General features: G+C 34.7%; 1 protein-coding gene across 3 annotated transcripts; it reads right to left on the bottom strand.

The window, feature by feature from the left end:
- Nucleotides 1–5031: 5031 nt before the first annotated feature.
- Nucleotides 5032–18989, bottom strand: LOC111989382 (uncharacterized). Of its 3 annotated transcripts, XM_065774402.1 has the most exons (8): nucleotides 18406–18984; nucleotides 17678–17910; nucleotides 14814–15501; nucleotides 13854–14199; nucleotides 13057–13151; nucleotides 11821–12015; nucleotides 6495–6720; nucleotides 6262–6397 (listed from the first exon to the last, which is right to left on the bottom strand). In XM_065774402.1, exons 1-8 carry the CDS (start codon nucleotides 18610–18612, stop codon nucleotides 6381–6383), a joined length of 2007 nt encoding a protein of 668 aa, XP_065630474.1. In that variant the 5' UTR covers nucleotides 18613–18984; the 3' UTR covers nucleotides 6262–6380. The 3 variants fall into 3 exon arrangements, with proteins under 3 accessions (XP_065630475.1, XP_023876936.1, XP_065630474.1); XM_065774403.1 differs by lacking the exons at nucleotides 6262–6397; nucleotides 6495–6720 and adding an exon at nucleotides 5032–5472 and having other exon boundaries at nucleotides 18406–18989; XM_024021168.2 differs by having other exon boundaries at nucleotides 5706–6720; nucleotides 18406–18979.
- Nucleotides 18990–19993: the final 1004 nt, after the last annotated feature.

Below are 19993 nucleotides of genomic sequence, written 5' to 3'. Positions count from 1 at the left end.
GTCCTATTCAAATGAATAGTGAAACTGTTGAATTCTGCAAAAAGAAATTCATGATTTGCTTAATAAGAAGCTGATTAGGAAAAGTAAGTCACCTTGGTCATGTTCTGATTTCTATGTTAAAAAAAAATGCTGAAATTGAAAGAGGGACCCCTTGCTTAGTTATTAATTACAAACCTTTGAATAAAGTAAGAAATGGATTAGGTATCCTATCCCTAATAAGAATGACCTAGTACATAGGTTAAGTGATGCTGTTGTATTTTCTAAATTCATCTAGGTTTTGGCAAGTCCAAATCAGCGAAACTGATAAGTCAAGACTACTTTCACACTCCCTTNTTTTTTTTTTTTTTTTTTTTTTTTCTTTTTTTTTTTTTTTTTTTTTTTTTTTTTTTTAATTGTTTTCTTAACATCTTTTGATCATTACATATGTTAATACTAAGTTTTTTAATAGTGCTAAAAATATCTCCATAGATTAAGTTATCATAATTAATTGTACCAGATTTATCAATTAATTCTTCTTTTACCTTATGAGCAAAAAGATGAGGTAGACTAGCAATAAACTTCTCTTTCCAATAAGGTTTCAGACAGTCTTTACAAAGCATTACCCTAGAAACAAAAACATCTTGGTACCATCTACAATCAAACATAATAGGGTATCATAAATTATTCAAATAATCACTAATACGAGAAATAATGTTGGAAGGGGTACCAATAAGATGTTTAATAATAGTATAAATGAAAGTATTAACTCCATCAAGAATGCCTTAGCCAATTCTTTCATCAAAAATAGGCATTCCATCATCATCCTTTTTTACAGAATTTTTGATAGATTCTCTAGAATCTTCAATCAAGTATTTATCCCACCAATGACAAAGAGTTCCAAAAAAACCAATGGTGAGAATATCAACAATTCACCATGATCAAGGTTATGATTGGTAACATAAGCGTTAGCAACCATAGACATATGATTCATTTTGTTGAGAACTTCTTGTTCAGATAAAATATCAATATGCCACTCATAGAATTTATCAGCAAAAACAGAAAATTGGGTTTGAAAAAATCTTTCTTTAAATTGCATATTAGAAGGAGTAGGTTTTGAATACTAGTTTTTTTGTAAAGGTCATGGAATTAGGTTTACCAACAAACCTTTTTACTTCAAGCATGTCAAGAACAAGTTAACTAACACTTTTAGATTTTTCAAAATCAATGAGATACACACACACACACACACACACACACACACACACACACACATATATATCCCATTGAAGCATTGCATTTATTACATTCCTGTTGAGCCATGTTAGTGGCCACATCATTCGCTTATTTTCTACCTCTTCTTTTCTCACTTTTATTCTCCCTATTCTAAAAATTAGAAATAAATAAAAACTCTTCTTCTCCCTATCCGTCCACATTTATTGTTACACTTTCTCCAACATTTTCCCTTCCTTACTCCTTCATCATTTTCTCTTTCTTATATGATTCTTCTTCTCCCCATTTTATTTTCTATAAATTCGATATCATTTCTCCCATTTAATCCATATTTTTCCAACAAAAAAATGTGAGCTCTCTCTCTCTCTCTCTCTCTCTCTCTCTCTCTCTCGGTAGATTTTTGTTTTTTCTTATAACTCTAATTAAGGGTGATGGTTTTTTTTTTTAAATAATATTTGTTTGGTATTGTGTTTTTGTCTTCTTTTTCCCTTTTATTGCTTTGGATGAATTTTGGTTTGAATTAATACTTAGTTTTTAAAAAAAAAAAGGAATTTGAGTTTATATAAAAAAAAAAATCTACATGGCTATGAATTTGAATATTCCTACCAATTGTTTGTTTAATAAATTCTTATAAAGTCTATATTTTATTCTTTTTGTTTTATTTTAATTTTGGTTAAGATGACATTGTAATTTTGTGATCATTTTTTATTATTACGTTAATCTCTTTTTTCCTTAATAGGTGAGAAATTTGAATAATAAATTTGAAACTTATAAAGTTTAGTTGTATATTAGAAAAATATAACACACTACAACAAAAGTTAGAAGAATATGGTTCACCTTAAAAAAAATATTAATCAAATAATATGATATATTTGTAGAGGATAAAAAATACTTATAGAAATCTTTTTTTTTTTTAAATAGAAAATAGTTGAAGTAATTGTTACTTTTTATATACTACACCCCATTACATAATATTTATATATTTCCACGCGTCGCGTAAGTCTGCGGTTAGTAGCTTATAATTATTGGTTACTAAAAATACAAAAATCCAACAGCTAAATTATCCATTATTGCCTAACCGTTATTTTTCTCATAATTGCTCAATGGCTATTTTATCCTTTATTGCCCAACATAAATTCCCAAATGTTAGAAAATAAAGATAATAAAAGTATTTGAAACACACACCCACAACAACAGAGAGAGAACTTGAAGAAAAAGGCTTTGAGGATTCTTTTGTTGTTAAAATGCCGTTTTTTACTACCACTGCAACCATGCAGGCTTCCCAAAATTGTAATAAAGAATCTAAGTGTTTAAATTTTTTTAAAATGCAAGTATAGAATCGTGGAAGATTGCAAAAGAAAAGAAAGTGCAAAAGTCTCAATAAAAGTTATCACAAAAATCATTGTTGGCATATCTCAGCTTAAACCGAAATATTGTAATCAAATTACATGTTCCATTAGTTCCAAAACTTAGAAATTAACCTTGTAGCAAAGGTAAAATTACCACTCTCTTGATGGGATAGGAGGGAGTCCTAGAACACTCATAGAAACAAATAAACAAATGAAATAATTCAAAGAACAATTAGAAACCACAAAATAAAAGAAAATCATAAACAAAACCCCATTCAACCAAGAAACTAAGAAAGTAGAAGACCTTTGGCATGATTTTTCAACTGGCAGTATATGCTTGATTGGGGAAAAAAAAATTACAAACATATTACTTGACATATATGTAATGTATTTCATGATATTGCAGTTTGCATTCATCAGTTATCATTCTGATAAAATTGCAATATACATATTATGCTAATTATCCACATCTTAAATTCTTAACCAAACGTACATCTTTAAAAAGCATTTAGAAACTATTTTTTCACCCAAAAAAAAAAGCATAGGCATGTCCTTACTAGCAAGAGAGAAGCGAATGATATTTACAGCAAAACCTTGGTAAGAAAGGCTATTTTGATGGAAACTGCTGGGCCTTCCTTCTGTGAGTGGGAGAAACCGAGGAAGGCGTAGGGAGTTGGAACAATTTGCAACACTGGTAAATGTTAACCACCATGTGAGTTTGTAATTCAAATAGCGATACTAATGTTTAGCAACTTCCTCTAATATCTATATACAAGTTAGACAGTAATTTGAGTTCAAGTAGAACACAGTCTTATTTGAATTTTAAACAAAACAAAAAGAAATGTGAGGGATTTTTTTTTTTTTTAATTAAAATAAAATGATAGAAACCTGGGGTTGTTTTGAAGAAGTGGGTTAGTGGGAGACTAATCTTTTTTTGAAAAAAATAATCGGGAGACTGATCTTATTTTATAGGCAATGTTTTACTGGGAACTAAAAATATATTTTTACCGAGTTGTCTTGTTTTAAGTATTTTTGAACAACCAAAATGTCCATCACGAATAGAGAAAGCATCTTAAATAGTAATTTAGATATAGATATATAAATATAAATATAGATAGGTAAATTATCTTTTTCGATTAGATTCAATTGAATTTTATTTGAATTTAATTCAAGAACCTAATGTATTGTACCATAAAATTGCAACTAATTTTGACCTGTTCCACAAATGATTTCTACCTGTTTGAATTTTGTCCGACTCAAATGTTCACCTCACTACAAAAAAACAAATCGGCATACTTCAAAGGCGATTTTCGCAAGATCTGCATTGTGAGTATCAAGTTGCCTTTTGCTTAGCTATTTGGGAGCTCAGCTCTATAAAATGGAGTGTGAAATTTTGCATGTGACTGCACACTGTTTATTCCTTGTGTATACACTATCTTCTAGAAAACCAAGTGTTAATTCATCTAGCAATTTTGCGATTGTACTGCCTTTGTTTCTTGATTCTTCCCTCCCCTTGTGCTCGTAGGTCAAAGATGTAGTTATCAAGGGGCCAAGGAGATCGAGTCCCAATCTTTCTAAGAAGAGGTATGAGGTCCTATGACCCTTTGAAATGTGGCCATTGGTCAACGGAGGGGCAGAGTTGCTATGGTTGTTCTTGCCCTGGAAGTGGAGCTGGGAATTTTTATTTACATCCCTAGCAGTAGCAGAGTAAGGAGTAGGACAATAATGCTCATTCTTCTTACTTGGTAGAAAGAGAGATGTTCATGGTATTACTCCTTAAAGATCAGGGGCACCCAGTCCAAGACAGATTTCATATTTTTATGGTATACTCAGACCACACAATGACTAGGAGCCTTTAAAACCTTTGGCTCCCTTAAATTTCCTAATGGTACTGCCTATCTCAACCTTCAGAGATTCCTGAGGATTGAGATATCATGGTGGCTGTAGCATTCATCCTTTCCCTTTTGCGCACCACTCTCTTTGTTACTACACTCAGATGATGTATGTTCTTTGGCTAGCATTTCTTGAGGATTGGGCTGAGCTGCATTGGAGGTGCCATACGAGAACAAGGATGCGTTTGTATTGTAACATGTAGCATTCCATATACTACTGACAACTTCTCGCTTGGTTTGTAAGACAATATGGCAAAAACAATACAAAACACAAACATTACATAAGAGTTACCATTATCCTCATCTTAATACAACTTTATTGATTCTAGTCTTTCTACTTTACCCTCCCCTAAGGGCCTCTAGAGAGGCCCGAGAGGGTATTCTCATGACACACCCATTCTCATAGCATGTGAGAGACCCACACATGTGAGACCTACATTTGTTGTTAGAGAAAGATCTCATGAGACCATCTCATAAGATCCATTTTCCTGCTCATACACTTCTATGGCCCCATTTTAAGGAGAGGTCACAGTTGCTACCCAACAAGACATACCCAGAAATATGTACCTAGCCAACTAGCAAATTCCAATAATATATGTTTTTTATTAAAAATAAAATAAAAATCAGCCGTTACAAGTAGCGGAGAGAGATTCAAATTCTGGTTCTCCTCATAAAGGAGATCAAGTAATGCTATTGAGATACAAGGCACTTGGCAAATTCCAATAATATATGTAAATGGTTGGTATTAATGGACAAGTTCATGAGCAAAATTCAGACAATTCATTCTCTTCCGTTTAACAATTGTGAAAGATAAAACCAACTGCCACAAAGCAACAGAATCAGATGCCTGTTGTTGGATGATTTCATGCACTTTTTCAAGTGCAATTGATCTAGTACTATCCAACACAAGCAGCTAGAATTACCATGTTACATCAACTTAAAGGTGGCTGAGAAATACCGACCATAAATGGCTTGTCGTTTGCTGATAATAGATGAACATTTATGCGCATCCTGATTATTTCCTGTACTCAGCTATTTTCTTGATCAGCGTCTATTAAATGGAAGCTTAATAAAGTTCCCATTTATTATTTAAAAAGATATTAAAAGAAAGTGAATGAAAAGAAAAGAAGGAAAAAAAATTAATTAGATTATTTCAAAATAGTGAATTTATTTGTTTATTTGGTAAAAGATAAGACAAAAAGTGAATTTAAGCAAAAAGCTAAAGACGAAAAGAGACTGCCAAATGGACCTAAAATGGTAATGCAACAATACAAGAAACTTTGTTTTGGTATATAATGCAGGTCTCAATGATCTATAAGATTGAAGGCCATTTTTTGAGAGGAATAACTCTGAACGTATATTCATGTTTCACGTCAAAGATCTATTCCTTACAAAGTAAAGACATATATGCTTATGTAATATTTCTCTACTATATTCCTATTTTATTCTGCATTACAATAGGACCTAATCAGTAGTTGAAACATCTGCAGGATCCATATACAACAATCCTAGTCCTGTAAGCAAGAATCATAGATGGAACTTCTATATTCAAGGGATGTTAGAAACTAATTTCCATCAAAGCAACAAATACCTGATACCTGACATTCATCCATTGAACAATGGTATTTGCTGCCAATTCCATATGTTACAAGGAGCAGTCTCTCCTTGATCTGGCTATTTCATGGTCCTCGCATCTTCTCAACAATGTGCCTGCCCTTTTCTTCAATGTGACGCCTCTTTTCCTCAAATTTCTCACCCACCTTCTTCCCTAAATCAAACATCCTTGCTCTTCTCCCCATTCTCTTTGGCTTCAAATCATCATCATCAGTAGTACTGTCCTGTTTCTCAAATAAAATCATAGAGCTAGATGGTGATTCCGCTGCCTGCTTGCAACTTTCTTGTGGTTCATCATTCCCCAGCAAAGGGGTGCTCAATTCTTGCAGGGTTCTGCTATGTGATAACAAATTAGTGGAGCTTGTCGAAATTGCTAATCCATCAGAGGATTCACTGGTGGAAGTAGGACTCTTGGGTTTTTGATGCTTACTTTCGGGATCACTAGAGGTTCCCTTGCTAGATTCAGTCTTGGTTTTTCCCTCACTGGGGTGGGAGGTGATTGATTCACGCACGGTGGTGGGGCCATTATTCACTTCTTGGTTAAGCCATAAGAATGGAGCAACCTTCCTTGGTACCCAGTCGTCCTTTTCTGATATCATCCAGGGCATGCATACACTTTCACTGTTTGGAAGCACTAGGCTTTCCTTAATTGCTGCCTGCATGAGAAGCAAATTAGCATTATTCATTCATTCTGCCTGATTTTGTTTTTTCAGCAAAACTAAACTTTAATCAAAAGTGAAGGGGCTTTATGCATTTTTCCTAATTGCTTTTTGGCTTCTGCGCTAAACTCTTTGAACTTTCAAAGCCTTCAGACTTCCAATGCATTAGGTATACATAATCAAATATATCATATGTGAAGGTGATGAAATACTCATAACCTCCTCTTGCTTGGAGTATCACAGGACCACATACATTTGTGTACTAGTTCTAGCAAATTTCATCAAGTCCAAGTTAGTCTTTTTTTAGATTTTTAGTTTACTAGTCAAACTAGCAGTCCTAATTCTACTAGTACAAGAAATAGTCTTTATATATACTAGCCAATGTCCCCTGTGATGTGCAGTAGTACAATTTGAAATACGTTCCAAAAATTTAATTTTTAAGGATTTAATTCCAAGTGTCAGCAGATCTGGAAAGGCATGATTGCCACATGGCATAAAGATCATTCTTTCATTAATCTAGTTAGTGCCAAGGGGCCTCTATTACTGTGTAAGTTGCCATTAAGGTCCATACACAGTTATGGTTTCCCCTGTGAACTCATCCATTTTTTCCATAATTACTCCAAGCCACTATCCTCATGTCATTCCCTTTGTAAGCCAAACCTAACCATAGGGAAGAGGTGTCTTGATTCTTGTTCAAGGTCAGGCTAGCATGCATATCTTTGCTAGGATCTGGTCCCCTGCCATCCAGTGTGCAGGAAATGGGACTCAGTGATCATCATAAGCTCATTCATAGAAGAACCAAGCATGTTCTTGATGATGTTGGACTCTGCATTCCATCATATACCACTCAGGGTCATTCGTTTGGATGTGGCCATTATACTTTATGCTGAATGTATGCCCATTATAATTTATGCTGAATGTACCCAACATTGCTAGTCTCCAAATAATGACGTGTTAGTAGGTTACGCCAGATAATCTCAAACATTTAGCCATTTGCACATGGACATCTAGTTCAGCGGTTTGTGTGCATTCACACAATACCTCAAAAAGTGTGACTAGACACTTGGTGGGACACAGGCCACCAAAATGGCTGGAGGTTCATTTTCCTAAAACTATCATCAATAAGGTAATCATGACCTTCATTAAATGCGAGTCTCTTCTTGTTCCGGTTCCCTCCACCAAAAAAGAAAAAAAAAACTTATAATTTCATTCAAACTTCAAAATGTCGTAACTCCATTCAATTGCAACCTAATTCTCCCACCATTCACTCCCCATTTTCCATTATCTCTCCCAATTCTCAAACTCTTGTCAATGGCTCCTACGCCGGCAAGTTTTGTCTTAATTACTCAAACCTTTATATCGTTTTGGCTAACTAAATTGTTTTTAATCCAATCTGCATAAATCAATAGAAAAGGTAAGTTGGCTACAAAATATGCTTTTTACACAATAAAGAAGAGTGAGCAGAGTGCCTTTGGGTAATCATCCAAAAAGACCAGCTAAACATCATTGGCTTGGTCCTTTACCTGACCAACTAGCTAATACCATGTGGCTCATCAAACAGCGCTTTTAAGCTTTCTTCAGGATTTGGCCTGAACAGTTCGGCAGACTGGATCTGATGCAGACTGATCTTTTTCTAATCTACTCTTTTCCTTTGTCTCACAATGCCCTCTTGGTATTGTAACATTGAAATCATTGTACTGTCGTCATTCGAAAAAGGTAGCATCATGATATCTTCTTTGACAATGTGAGTAGACTACCTTCACTTTTCATTGAGCAAAGAGAGTTTGGTAGTCGGACCAGTAACTAACTGTTAAAAAGGAAGTCGTAACAAGGTATTAGTAGGGGAACTTGTGGCTGAATTGAATCCTTCACAATGGAAATGTCCTCTCATCTGGTCAATGATACACACTTCTATTTTCATAAGTTAAGTATTCCATTCCTGGTGATCAATACTTCATACATATTAGAATAGAAAGGTTAAATTAATTGATTGAAAAACTAAGTACATAAAAGGCCCCTTACGTTTAGATAGGCTAAGGCACCATTACTATGATTAAAATATTAAGGTGCTTCTTGCTTTAGAAAGATTGCAAGGGCGCGTTAGCGCCCTTCCTTCAGCTGGCTTCTCCCTATCTAAGTACTTCCCCCTAACTATAGATCAGATCCACCAGACGAGAAACTCAATTCTGCACTGCTGCTGAGTCCTCGGACTTATCCACCACCTAAGATGCTAAGCATCAAAGACTTTTAGGACTCATTCATCCAAATACTACAGGGATGAACCCAATCCGAAATATGAACCACAAAAGAATAATAATTAAACCAATCACAAAAATACCAGTTACAGTGCAAGCGAATGTGATCCCACCCTCCATTAGCCGGTGTGTATGGGTTTCACTCCTTATAGCTCTACACCTCCACCGAACACTATTGCTATCTACCATATTTGTTGAATGATTGATTGATTTGGATGCAATGGAATTTTGTCAAATTACTCCAAAAAAAGTCATCCCATTCCCACAACTGCTTTGGTGCTTAGCTTATATAGCGTTTTTAGGTTATGCAATAGAACCCCGGCTTTGCTCTAGATTCCCCCCCTGCTTGCAGAACCCGGTGGCCTACCAATTGTAGAAGTAGGATCTTTGGCAAGGGTGATTTGAAAGGGGTATATCTTTTTTGCAATGCCTTTCATTCCACTGCATAACAAATATATATATATATATATATTTGCACTTATTTATTTATTTATTTATAAACCAGGTCAACTAACACCAACATCACCACTATGAAAACTCAATTTCCTTAGTCCTTTTTTCTGTGAAACAAAGCCAAGCCCCTTTCCGCCTTCGATGGCAACTTATGCAAGCATAATTGAGTTCATTCGCTCAAAAGGTGAGCAGAGAAAGTTCAAAATGTGAGCAGTGGTCTTCCTGCATATTATTGCCCCACCAGGTTAGATACGCGTTCATAGAATTAGAGGAACTCTTACTCTTGGATGAAATGGAATCAATTGTAATGCAATGATGAGTCTATTTCTTCGTCTCTTTGACAATAAAGAATCATCTTCGTAGAGAATAGCAGGAATGGTTGCTACAGATGACACAACATTCTTACTTACACCAATGAACATCTGGAACCTGGATATATAAAATGTTAAGAGTCCATCCTTTGCCATAACAACCTCAGGGGAACTACCATCCTCCCCCATCTAATTCATATCTTGCACGCGGACGAGCGACGGTTGGTGCCCTGATGTAGATATATTTTCTCAATTTCAGAGTATTCCCAAATCTTGATTGCCACTAGCTGCCCAGCATTGATGTAGCCATCAATTCTTCTTCCAATACCATGCCCAAAAGTGATATCAATGGCCTCTCCCTTCTAGTAGGCTATTGGAACCCAAAAACCCTTTTTTTTACACAGCAAGGCAAGTTCAACATCCTCTTGGAAGGTGTCAATGAGTTAACCCAATTTCCTGTCTTTGGATCACTAAACATGCTGAATATAGAGATAACACAAGATGAGCAAGATGAAGTGAACTTCCTTCGTGAGGCTACACGTAGCACAAGGGAAAGAAGGGAATTCATGGATGCAGTGGGGGTTTGCCATGTCCAACCTACGCAATACAGATTAAATTCTGGACATGGATCCACTATTTCTTTGGAGAGTCATCTAAGAATCAGCCTAAAAGGCCATGTTTCAATTCCCCCACCACTTGTTTGCCTTAATAGCCACTTTGCTTTCACTCTCTGCATTTCCCAGTCATCCAAAGAATTGCATATGCTCTCCCACCTCTTCCCTTTGGAAGTTAAGTTGGCATCGTGAGAGGGTTCCCTTGGCACCCTTATATTTGGCTTCTCTCTATACCAACATCTATAGACCAGCTCCATTCCAACGTATTGCAATCTGTAGGTCTCTATTTGCCGGATTTTTATGGTGACTCAGGTTTCCTACAGATGTTCTTTTAGGAACATTGTCCTCGCTATGCTCCAGCCAAAGGCCTGCATAGTTCTAACAGTGAGAGAGAAGGTGAGTTCCTCTATGTTCTACTAAGAGCATGAGGCTAGAGTAAAGGGAAGCAACAAGGTCATTTATACGACATCATTGTCTCATTGACAAAATTGAAGATTTTGACCCAAGCCCCTAATCCTAAGCCATTGGAGGCTACATCATCTCCCCTATTCACAGTCTAGCGAAAAGGATAATAGAAGTGGTGACAGAGATGGATGAGCTTTCTGTTTAATGGTTTTCAAAACCAAAGTCACTTGTGAGCGTGATAGAGAGGAAGCAGGGAACACAGGTATCTATTTACATTTCAAGTTGTTCCTCACTCATAGAGAAGCCTGGCAATTGAGGCATGACCCTACTATGTCAATACCTCTTCGGGTTAGGAACTGTGGGAGTACCATGGAGTGTCTCATTTTTTGCCACAAGGCATTTGTGTGAGATTCTTCCCAACTTAGACCTAGAGTTCAAACTTACACCAGGTTAGTCTTAAACCTGGGTTATATGCTAGGAAACGGCCCATTACTTTTGCCTTTATGATGTTGCTACTCCACCAATCTTGGAGGTATACCAAGGAGATCTTTCCTTAAAATTACAAGGTAAGACCTTGGCTAAGAGATCTAGGAAACCGTGACTTCAACCTAGCGAAGGTACTTCTCGGATGGTGGTGGTTGTTGAAATTAGTAATTAAGACAAGTTCGGTGGGTCAAAAAAAATTGATTTGAGGGTAGGCAAGAATTTAGGCGGAGGTGCCAAATCCAATGCGAATAATGAGAACCCTTTTTCTTCAAGGGTAGGCAAGATTCCAAGCAACCATAAGTTTTGATTCCTAGGTTCTATCATTTTTTGTTTCCTCAAATACCAAGTCCCCTTTTGAGAGGTCATTATCCTACATCAATTTAAGTAAACACAACAATATATCCTCCATGAGTCAACAAAAATGTTCAAGCAACAAGTAATATGGCCATATGTTTATTTGTCTTTCTTTGTAAGATCAACCATACAAGTAATGGAAAGAAAATGATTTAAGATGCATATAAATTTTGTACCAAAAATGTGGATATTTATAAATGACAAGAGCAAACTCCATACCTTAAGCCGATTGACCAAGAATAAAGCAATATGACCATTTGTTATCTTGTGTTCTCCTACAGAAGACTCCAGGTTAAAATCTATATCAGGCATACATGTAAAAGCATACCATAGCTGATCAGAAGGAGGTGGCTTTATATGTAACCGCAGCGTTCCTCGTAGGGATGTTACCCTTATGGCCAAAGAGAGAGGCACCTTCAATGATAAATAATAAGTTAAGACTAATATAAACAAAATCTTCTTGAGTGTTTGCTTGTACATGTGCCTATGAAGTGTGGCATTTAGGAAGAGAATGGAATGCAAGTCAAGAAAACACATAAGATAACCCTCAGAAAAACTTATACTCGGTACTTTATTTAGGCCAACCTATTTTTAATAATCAAAACCAATGAGAAAATGCTAACTTGCCCAAATTTACAAAATCTTGATATAATTTTTAGCATGTTTGAGTTCTTCATAAATACTAAATGATGTTGAGATAATGTCCCAGTACCAATAAAGAGAGACCAATTGATGGAGTCATGGAAGATTAATAAGCTATCACTTTGCAAATTCGCCTATTCAAGAATTATTTTATTAGGTCCTCGTGTGAAGTCCAATTGAAGTGAAAGTCATGCCCTTTTAATGGTCTAAGTATGAGTCTTTTAGGGTTAAAACAGTTTTTAATTCGGGTTTTTATTTTATAAGTTATGGTCAGTTTTGTATTGAGGGGCAAATCTGTAATTACCGCAATTCCTGCAAATTAAGGGTATTTTGGTAATTTAGTTGAGTCTAGAATCTTCTAGGGTTTTAAGTATCTTAGGGTTTATTTACTTTGAGTCCAAGTTAGTATTTATTAGGTATTATTAGTAGTCCTAATACCAGCAGGAACACTATTACTACTAGTACAAGTAAGAGTCTTTTATATATATATATATATACGGTGCTCAATGTATTCAAGGAGTAGAATGAGTTGATTAATAAAATTGAGTGTTTTGAGCAATAGGCATGTTGGCCTTTGTTGTTTCTCTCTCCTTCTCTCTTTCTCTTCTTTCTTTCTAAGGTTACTATTCACACAGCCCCTAAACAGCCTAACTTCTCTCTAATTCTTCTTCTTTCCTAACCCTAAACCCACCACAACTAAACAAAAAATCCATAATTTTTCCTACATCACCTATTTTGAGAAGGGAAAAAGATATACTAATTATTGAACTTTAAAACCTGGATGACTAACTCCACGATAAGATGTCTACAAACCTGTGAAACCTGTCTAGTAATAGCATTCAGAATAGACTTCCACCTGGAACCTTGAGTTGATGCTGGTACAGTGCTCTTGCTGCTTTTTAATCCATCTGCCAAAAAATAAAGACATAAAATTTGAATTAGCATTGTTTATCATAAAGATGTCTTGAACCAGTTTACTGTTAAATGATTGCTACTCGTGTCTCAATTTATGATGAGAACTGCATATTATCATTTTTTTTTTCCAAGTGTAAGTTGTGGCACAAGCACTGCATAAAATTATGGATGAAAGCTTGAAACTTATCTCATGGTTAAAAATGATGTTGAGTATAAGTATCAAATATAAGACAGGATAGGATAGATGTGACTCAAAGGGAGGAGATATTAAGTTTTTCATGAAAGCCCAAATAAACATAACAGCATACTCTTCTTTTTCTCAAGTCCTTTATCTGCAACCAACTTAAAACGTTGAAAATAATGCTACAGCCTACAAACCTTGAGAACTTACATTTAAAAAAAAACAGGCAAAATTCTCACTTATAAGCTTTGCTACAACAATACAATACACTAACATAATGATGCAACTAAGATAGACAAGTTTACATCAATAAAACCACATTCTACCCAAGAGGTGCAACTCATGGATACAACTAATAACTTCATAAATAATGTATTATAAAACTTAAATTGCTAGAACTATTCAATCTCTCCAAATTTCAAACTTAAGGCAACATTATGCGCACTGAAATTCCAAAAAGAATAGGAGAATAGAAAATACTAATAGTCCAATATTTAACCAGAACTAGGATCACCTTCCTCCTTTCGCTCATCTACTGTTCCTTCAGAAAGATTCAACTGTTTTCCAAAATACTCAAAACCTTCAAGAAGATCTGATGACACATCCCCAACAGAGCCTGATCCTGTATCTGAATCCACTATGCCCTTCTGTAAATCTAATTCATGGACTTCAAGTCTTGTTTCAATGTCTAATACTGCGCCACCAGAGTATTCAATGTCAACTTCTAACATCCATACCTCATTCATGTCCATTGGAAGAATCCTCATGCCATGAATATAAGGTGGGAGATTCCCAAGATCGATGTCAGTGCAAATGACGTCACCTATGTAACTGGGGGTTCTCATATTGGAAAGTGTTCTCTATCATATCCAATAGCAAAAACCCATTCAGCAAAAAAAATAAATTAAAATTAAAATTAAAATTGTAGCAAAACACCACAACACACACTAGTAAAATGCACCCTTTTTTTTCTTTTTTCTTTTTAAAGATTAAATCATATGATATGGAAAGCAAATAAATTTCCACAATTTCTGTATACAATAATATTATCAACTCTTTAGCCTTATTATTTTCTCTCTTTCATCACACTTCCAAAATCAGGAGGAATAGATGTGGTTCAATCTGGTGAGTCTAGCTAAATCCAACTGAGAGACCGGGTCCATGAAACTAAGAGTAATTTGTAGTTCAATCTTTAAAGAAAATTAAAATATATCACAGGTCACAACGAAGCCTCAAATCATTTTTTTCCTTTCCTGATTCCCGAAATTTTAGGTATGTTTATCCCTTATTTAAAAAAAAAAAAAAAAAAAAAATATTTCTTAGAGAACTAATTTACAAAAGTTTCTGCAGATTGAGGATAAGAAGGGCAATGAAACAAAACCATGTCTACCTACCCCAATACACAGTATATGTTCTTCATGATGACCACAAACAAATAAAATGAAAAAATACATAGTAAAGGAATAGAATAGACCTGAACCCGTGATTGTATGGATCTTTTCATCTCTGTATTGCTTTTCAAATCAAAAAAGAACCGTGAAATTAACAAATTCCAACAGAGTGTGCCCTCATCATTACAAAACTTGTCATCAGAATCTATGTCAGAGATGACAGAAATATGACTTTGGCTTCCAGAATGTGAAATTGTTGATAATGATGATGACTCAACCATATTTTCTTCACTCTTAGATCTCTTTACTGATGGAGCAGCATTCACCAAGCCAGTGGCTGATACTGTCTCTTGGAACGGACGAATTTTCTCACCTTCCCTTCTCTCTACACGGCCTGATAATGAAGACAAAGTTGACTTATTTTCTTGACCAACCCGAGCAGTCTTCTTTGCAATTTTCTTCAAAAATAGCCTAACCTTTGAGGAAGTTCCATCAGGCCTATTTATCCGATCTACTGTCTCAGAAGAGAACCCTATCGAGGGTTTCATAAATGAAGGATATTCTGCATTTATGTTTGTTAAGTAATTATGAAACTCCTTCTGCAACTTGGAAAACCAATCAAGTCTTTCTTCTTTGTCACATGAAGCTAGACGGAGGGCCTTACACCATGATTCCTTCTCCCAAGAAGTCTCAAGATAAATGTACAAAGTTTTACTTCCATTGTAAATTACTGAGCTCTTGCTTTCCAATTTTATGGGAAACCTTTTGGCCCTGTAATACCCATAAGAAAATGATAAGAAAAGGAGGATTTCTCTTTTTCCATACCATAAACAAGATCCATGACAATTTATGTTTACACAACTATTTCGTATTGCAATGCCATAATAAGTAAAATGACAAGTCACAACTTTTTATGTTCCAAATATACAAAGGAAAATTAATTTCCAAAATGACATCCCTGAAACCAGAGAGTTCCTACAGACCAAACAAGGGTCATGTAAATCAGCAGGGCGCAACCATCTTTCATGTCTCATGCATACAGACATTATACATTCCAAAACAATTACAATGAGCCTCTAGTATGACCTAAAAAAAGTTGACTCAAGGCATAAGGGCACCAACAATTAATTTATTAAATTTGTCTTGACTGATCAAATATTCATTATTAATCTGAAAAGAGTAGAATTATGAAACATGATCATAAGCATTTCGAAAGAAAAATTCATATTCAAATAGGCACAGAAACAACTCCGTTTATCCAACCTTGATGATGAAATCAAGAAATTGTATTCTTAGTTGTCATATAAATACATCTGCAGCACAAATCATAAGATTTGTACAAAAAAATTAAATAGGGAAAAGGTACTGGTTTCAAGATTATAAAACGTTCTTATTTAATCATGGGTTCCAATTAGTTCCATTGGTAAAGTCTCTTATTGTTGTATAAGGAACTTGAGATCAAATCCCTACTACACTAAAAAGAAACTCATTGGTGTCTTAGCTTAATGGTATAGAGCAATCAACAATCATTGTGGAATGAATGCTAGGTTCAAATCCTATCATATTTATCAAAAGAATGTTCTCATTTAATCCTTGACCATGTAGCATAACTAGAAATTTTAAGGGTTTTAAAATAGATGATCTCTGCCCATATCCTAAAAACTAAGTAGTGCTTCTTGAAATCACAAAGAAAAATATGGGTTTTATGCAACAGAGCGATGAGATGGTTGTTAACAACTAGAGATATATTTCTTTAATCAGTACAAGCAAAAGTAACTGCAAAGAACCAGAATATAAGAAATATTTAACAAGCTGGATCAATGATGCTTGAAAGCAATAGGTTATAGATATCAATTAATTACAGAACATTTCTTTCGTACATTTCCTATGTACGGGGCTGTGTTTTCTCAATATATTTTTAAGTTACATATCAAAAAAAATTACAGAACATTAAAACTTGATGAGAAAACTTCAAAAAAAAAAAGAAAAATAATTATTCTTATAAATTTTATTATCAACAGCATTAATCTAAGTAATTTGTTGAATCAGTGTCAAAATTTCCATCAAATAATATTAATATCCCTACTCGGCTACTCCATTGGATCATCTTTTTACAAGGAAGAAAAATCCACATACTTAGAACTAGGAATGCTCTAACGTTCACATAATTCTTAGACAAATTGTGGCAAGTCACATCTCTGGAAAAACGGGTATATGTTACTATGGCTGATAGAAAAACGGTTTACAAGGAGAGGGTGCCCAAGAGTTTATATACACATAGTTAAGCTTGCACTTAAGCCATGTGGGACACTTGAATCATAACAGTAGCCTATTAACATATATCAATTGTGCATAGGAGGTGAAACTTACTATCCAATCACATCTTGGATAAAGGGGCATGTTATGCAATAATCCTATGCCAACCTTCCAAAAAACAATGATTGAAAAAGCATGTTGTGCATGATATTGCGATTTAGCAGCTGGCATGGATTCTCATTTTACTTTTAGAACTTTGAAAAAGCGAGGATCTTTCCATTGCCACGGAAATGAGATGTGAGAGTGTGACCTATTAAGAAGATGGTTTAAAATGTGACAAGAAAGATGAGAATCTCTTCTCTAGCATAAACCATGAATAATTAGCAGAAATCAAAATCAAACTTAATGAGGGTACAAGTGAGGAGTCCTTGCCATCCCATCCTCTTCGAAAGCAACAGAAGGTTCAAACTTCATTTTTTTATGCGTGGAACCTTACCCAGGATGCACCCCTAGGGAGCATACCATGGATACACAACCCAACCCGCCAGAACCATGTATCAGGTAAACAGAAGGTTCAACTTCACCCAAAGAATTGAAAGCATTTCCCATCAACACATACTTACAAATGTTAACCTATGCCAAGAAAATCATGTAATATCACCCAAAAGAGGTCTGGAAAAGGCCATATTACCATTTTCTTGAAGATAAGCTTGTTGCTGAAACAGCTTCAACTATGCATCCCTTAAGCTCAATAGCAATTTGGGAACCATCCGATTCAACCAGAATAAGCTTTCGGTCCTTGATTTTGGCGTGCTTTTTAACAGGGGAAACCTCCAAGAAATCTTTCTTTCTCTTTTGCTCCTTCGGGCCTTTGTCCAGCAAATTTTTTGAAACCTTTTCTGATTCCAGAACCCATACTGCTCCCTACAGACAAACGCCAGCTTCAAAAATATAAATAACACACGAACGAACGAAGGGTACAAAGAATCATACTTGATAAACAATTGCACTTTCAAAATCACAGTCAGATTTTCTCTTTCTTTTTTTGATAATTCGATAGTACAATTAGGGGGGAATTTGAACTCTAACCACAGTCAGTTATATCAGCATATTAGTATTCAATGGTACCACATGATAGTACTATCAACCTGTGGTAATGGTTTTGTTAAAAGCGAAGCCTTAACCATTACTTTTAGTTTAAACTAATAATAAAATAAAACATTAGGCAGAAAGAAAATAGTTCCCAAATTATAGTTTAGAGTAGAGGGTTTCTTTATTTCGTACTAATTTTTTCATACATATTCTTTACTTCACATCAAAGCATAGATAGATAGCATAACAAAAGAAATGAAAGGGTCGCCAATTCTGACCAGAAAATACATTTATATGTATGAAAGAAAGAAAGAAAGATGTAGCGACCTGTTTGTTAGAAGCGAAATGGAGAGATTGGAGGAGATCAAGGTCGCGGGACGAGCGTTGTGATATCTGAGTTTGTTTTTTAAGGTTCTTCTCATTCAAACGGTTTATGAAGACATACACTCCAACTGCTTCTGCGCCCAAAATGGTCAGCGCCCCAACTGCAAACCCAATAACGAACACCATCAACCATAGAAACAGCACCATCATTTTCAACAAATTTGGTTGCCCTCTGCCACTGCCACTTGTAGATCAACAATTTTTTTTTGGAAAAAAGAGAATTTATTCTGGATGAGAATTGAATTGAGAGGATAAGATAATAAAAATAATAATTAATCAATGATTTAATGGGGTATTAAATTTTTCCAATTAGGAATCAGGTGCTGATGCTTCTGCAAACTGCATAGATTTTTATTCTATTCTTCTTCCTCTATAGAGAGAGACAGAGACACGCAGAGAGAGAAAAGAAAACGCGTCTAGACTGTTGGGAGTTCAAAAGATTTTTGATCAGAGGAACCTTAATCTTATTATTAACTCGTAATAATAATTAGACCAACCATCGTTTATTGTCAGCATTGGATCAAGTACCCGCGGTCCTCCAAAATTATATATTAAGGACAAGCTAGAGCCTAGATGTTTGTTTGCTTCATCTAAACTATACAATTACAATATAAACTTATATTTTGGTTTATATTAATATTAAATTACTAACCGATTCAAAATTTATTTCGCCAACAGATATTCAAAATTTGACCTATAGCCCAAATAATAGTAATAATATTCAAACTTTGTTATAATTGAGTTTTAGTGAATAACAATAACAGCAAGTTAAGCGGCATGTATTGTATTGGATACATGTACTTCATCTGTGAGAGGGATTCAAACTCTAGTTTTCCTCGTAAAGTGCAACTAGTTAATATCATTGAGTTACAAAATTTTTCATAATTGCATATATTATTTTGTCAAAATAAAAACTCAAAAATAATAATTAATTTTTTTAAACCATTTTTTTGTAAATAAAAAAAGCATGACAAATAACACACATTTTTAACTATGATTTCACTCTTTTGCAAAATTTTACATTACAACATGACTTACTTGAATCTGTGTGATTTTTTTTTCACCCTGTAAAAACTAAAAAGAGTCGAGAGAGAACCACCATGGTTGTCAACGTTGGGACTCAAATTGTATGATCATATAATCTTATGATCCTACTAGGCCAAAACAACTCGAATCATAATAGGATTGTTTATTTTTCAGGATTCTATGTAAAATTGGTTGGATCATGTGGGGTCAGTAGGATTAAATCGATCCTGGACAATCCTACTAAAAACCTAAATTGCTTTGAGGTGGCTTTAAAAATTATAAAAAAAAAAAAAAAAAAAATCCAATCAACCCAATGGATAGAAACTACCCAATATGTCCTATACTATAAAATAAATTTAAAAATTTATAAAAATAAAATAAATAAAAAACAAAAAAAACCCTTATTTTAAATTAAAAACTTATTACCCAAGCCACTAAAATCAACTTAATGGCACTCTCACTCTCTCTCTCCTCTCCAACCAAATTTCGCTTTTGGATTTTATAT

This window comes from Quercus suber, unplaced genomic scaffold (assembly GCF_002906115.3).
Source record: "Quercus suber isolate HL8 unplaced genomic scaffold, Cork oak 2.0 scaffold_91, whole genome shotgun sequence".
NCBI lineage: Eukaryota > Viridiplantae > Streptophyta > Magnoliopsida > Fagales > Fagaceae > Quercus > Quercus suber.
The sequence above is the reverse complement of the archived record's forward strand: the minus strand, read 5'-3'. Positions and strand labels throughout refer to the sequence as shown.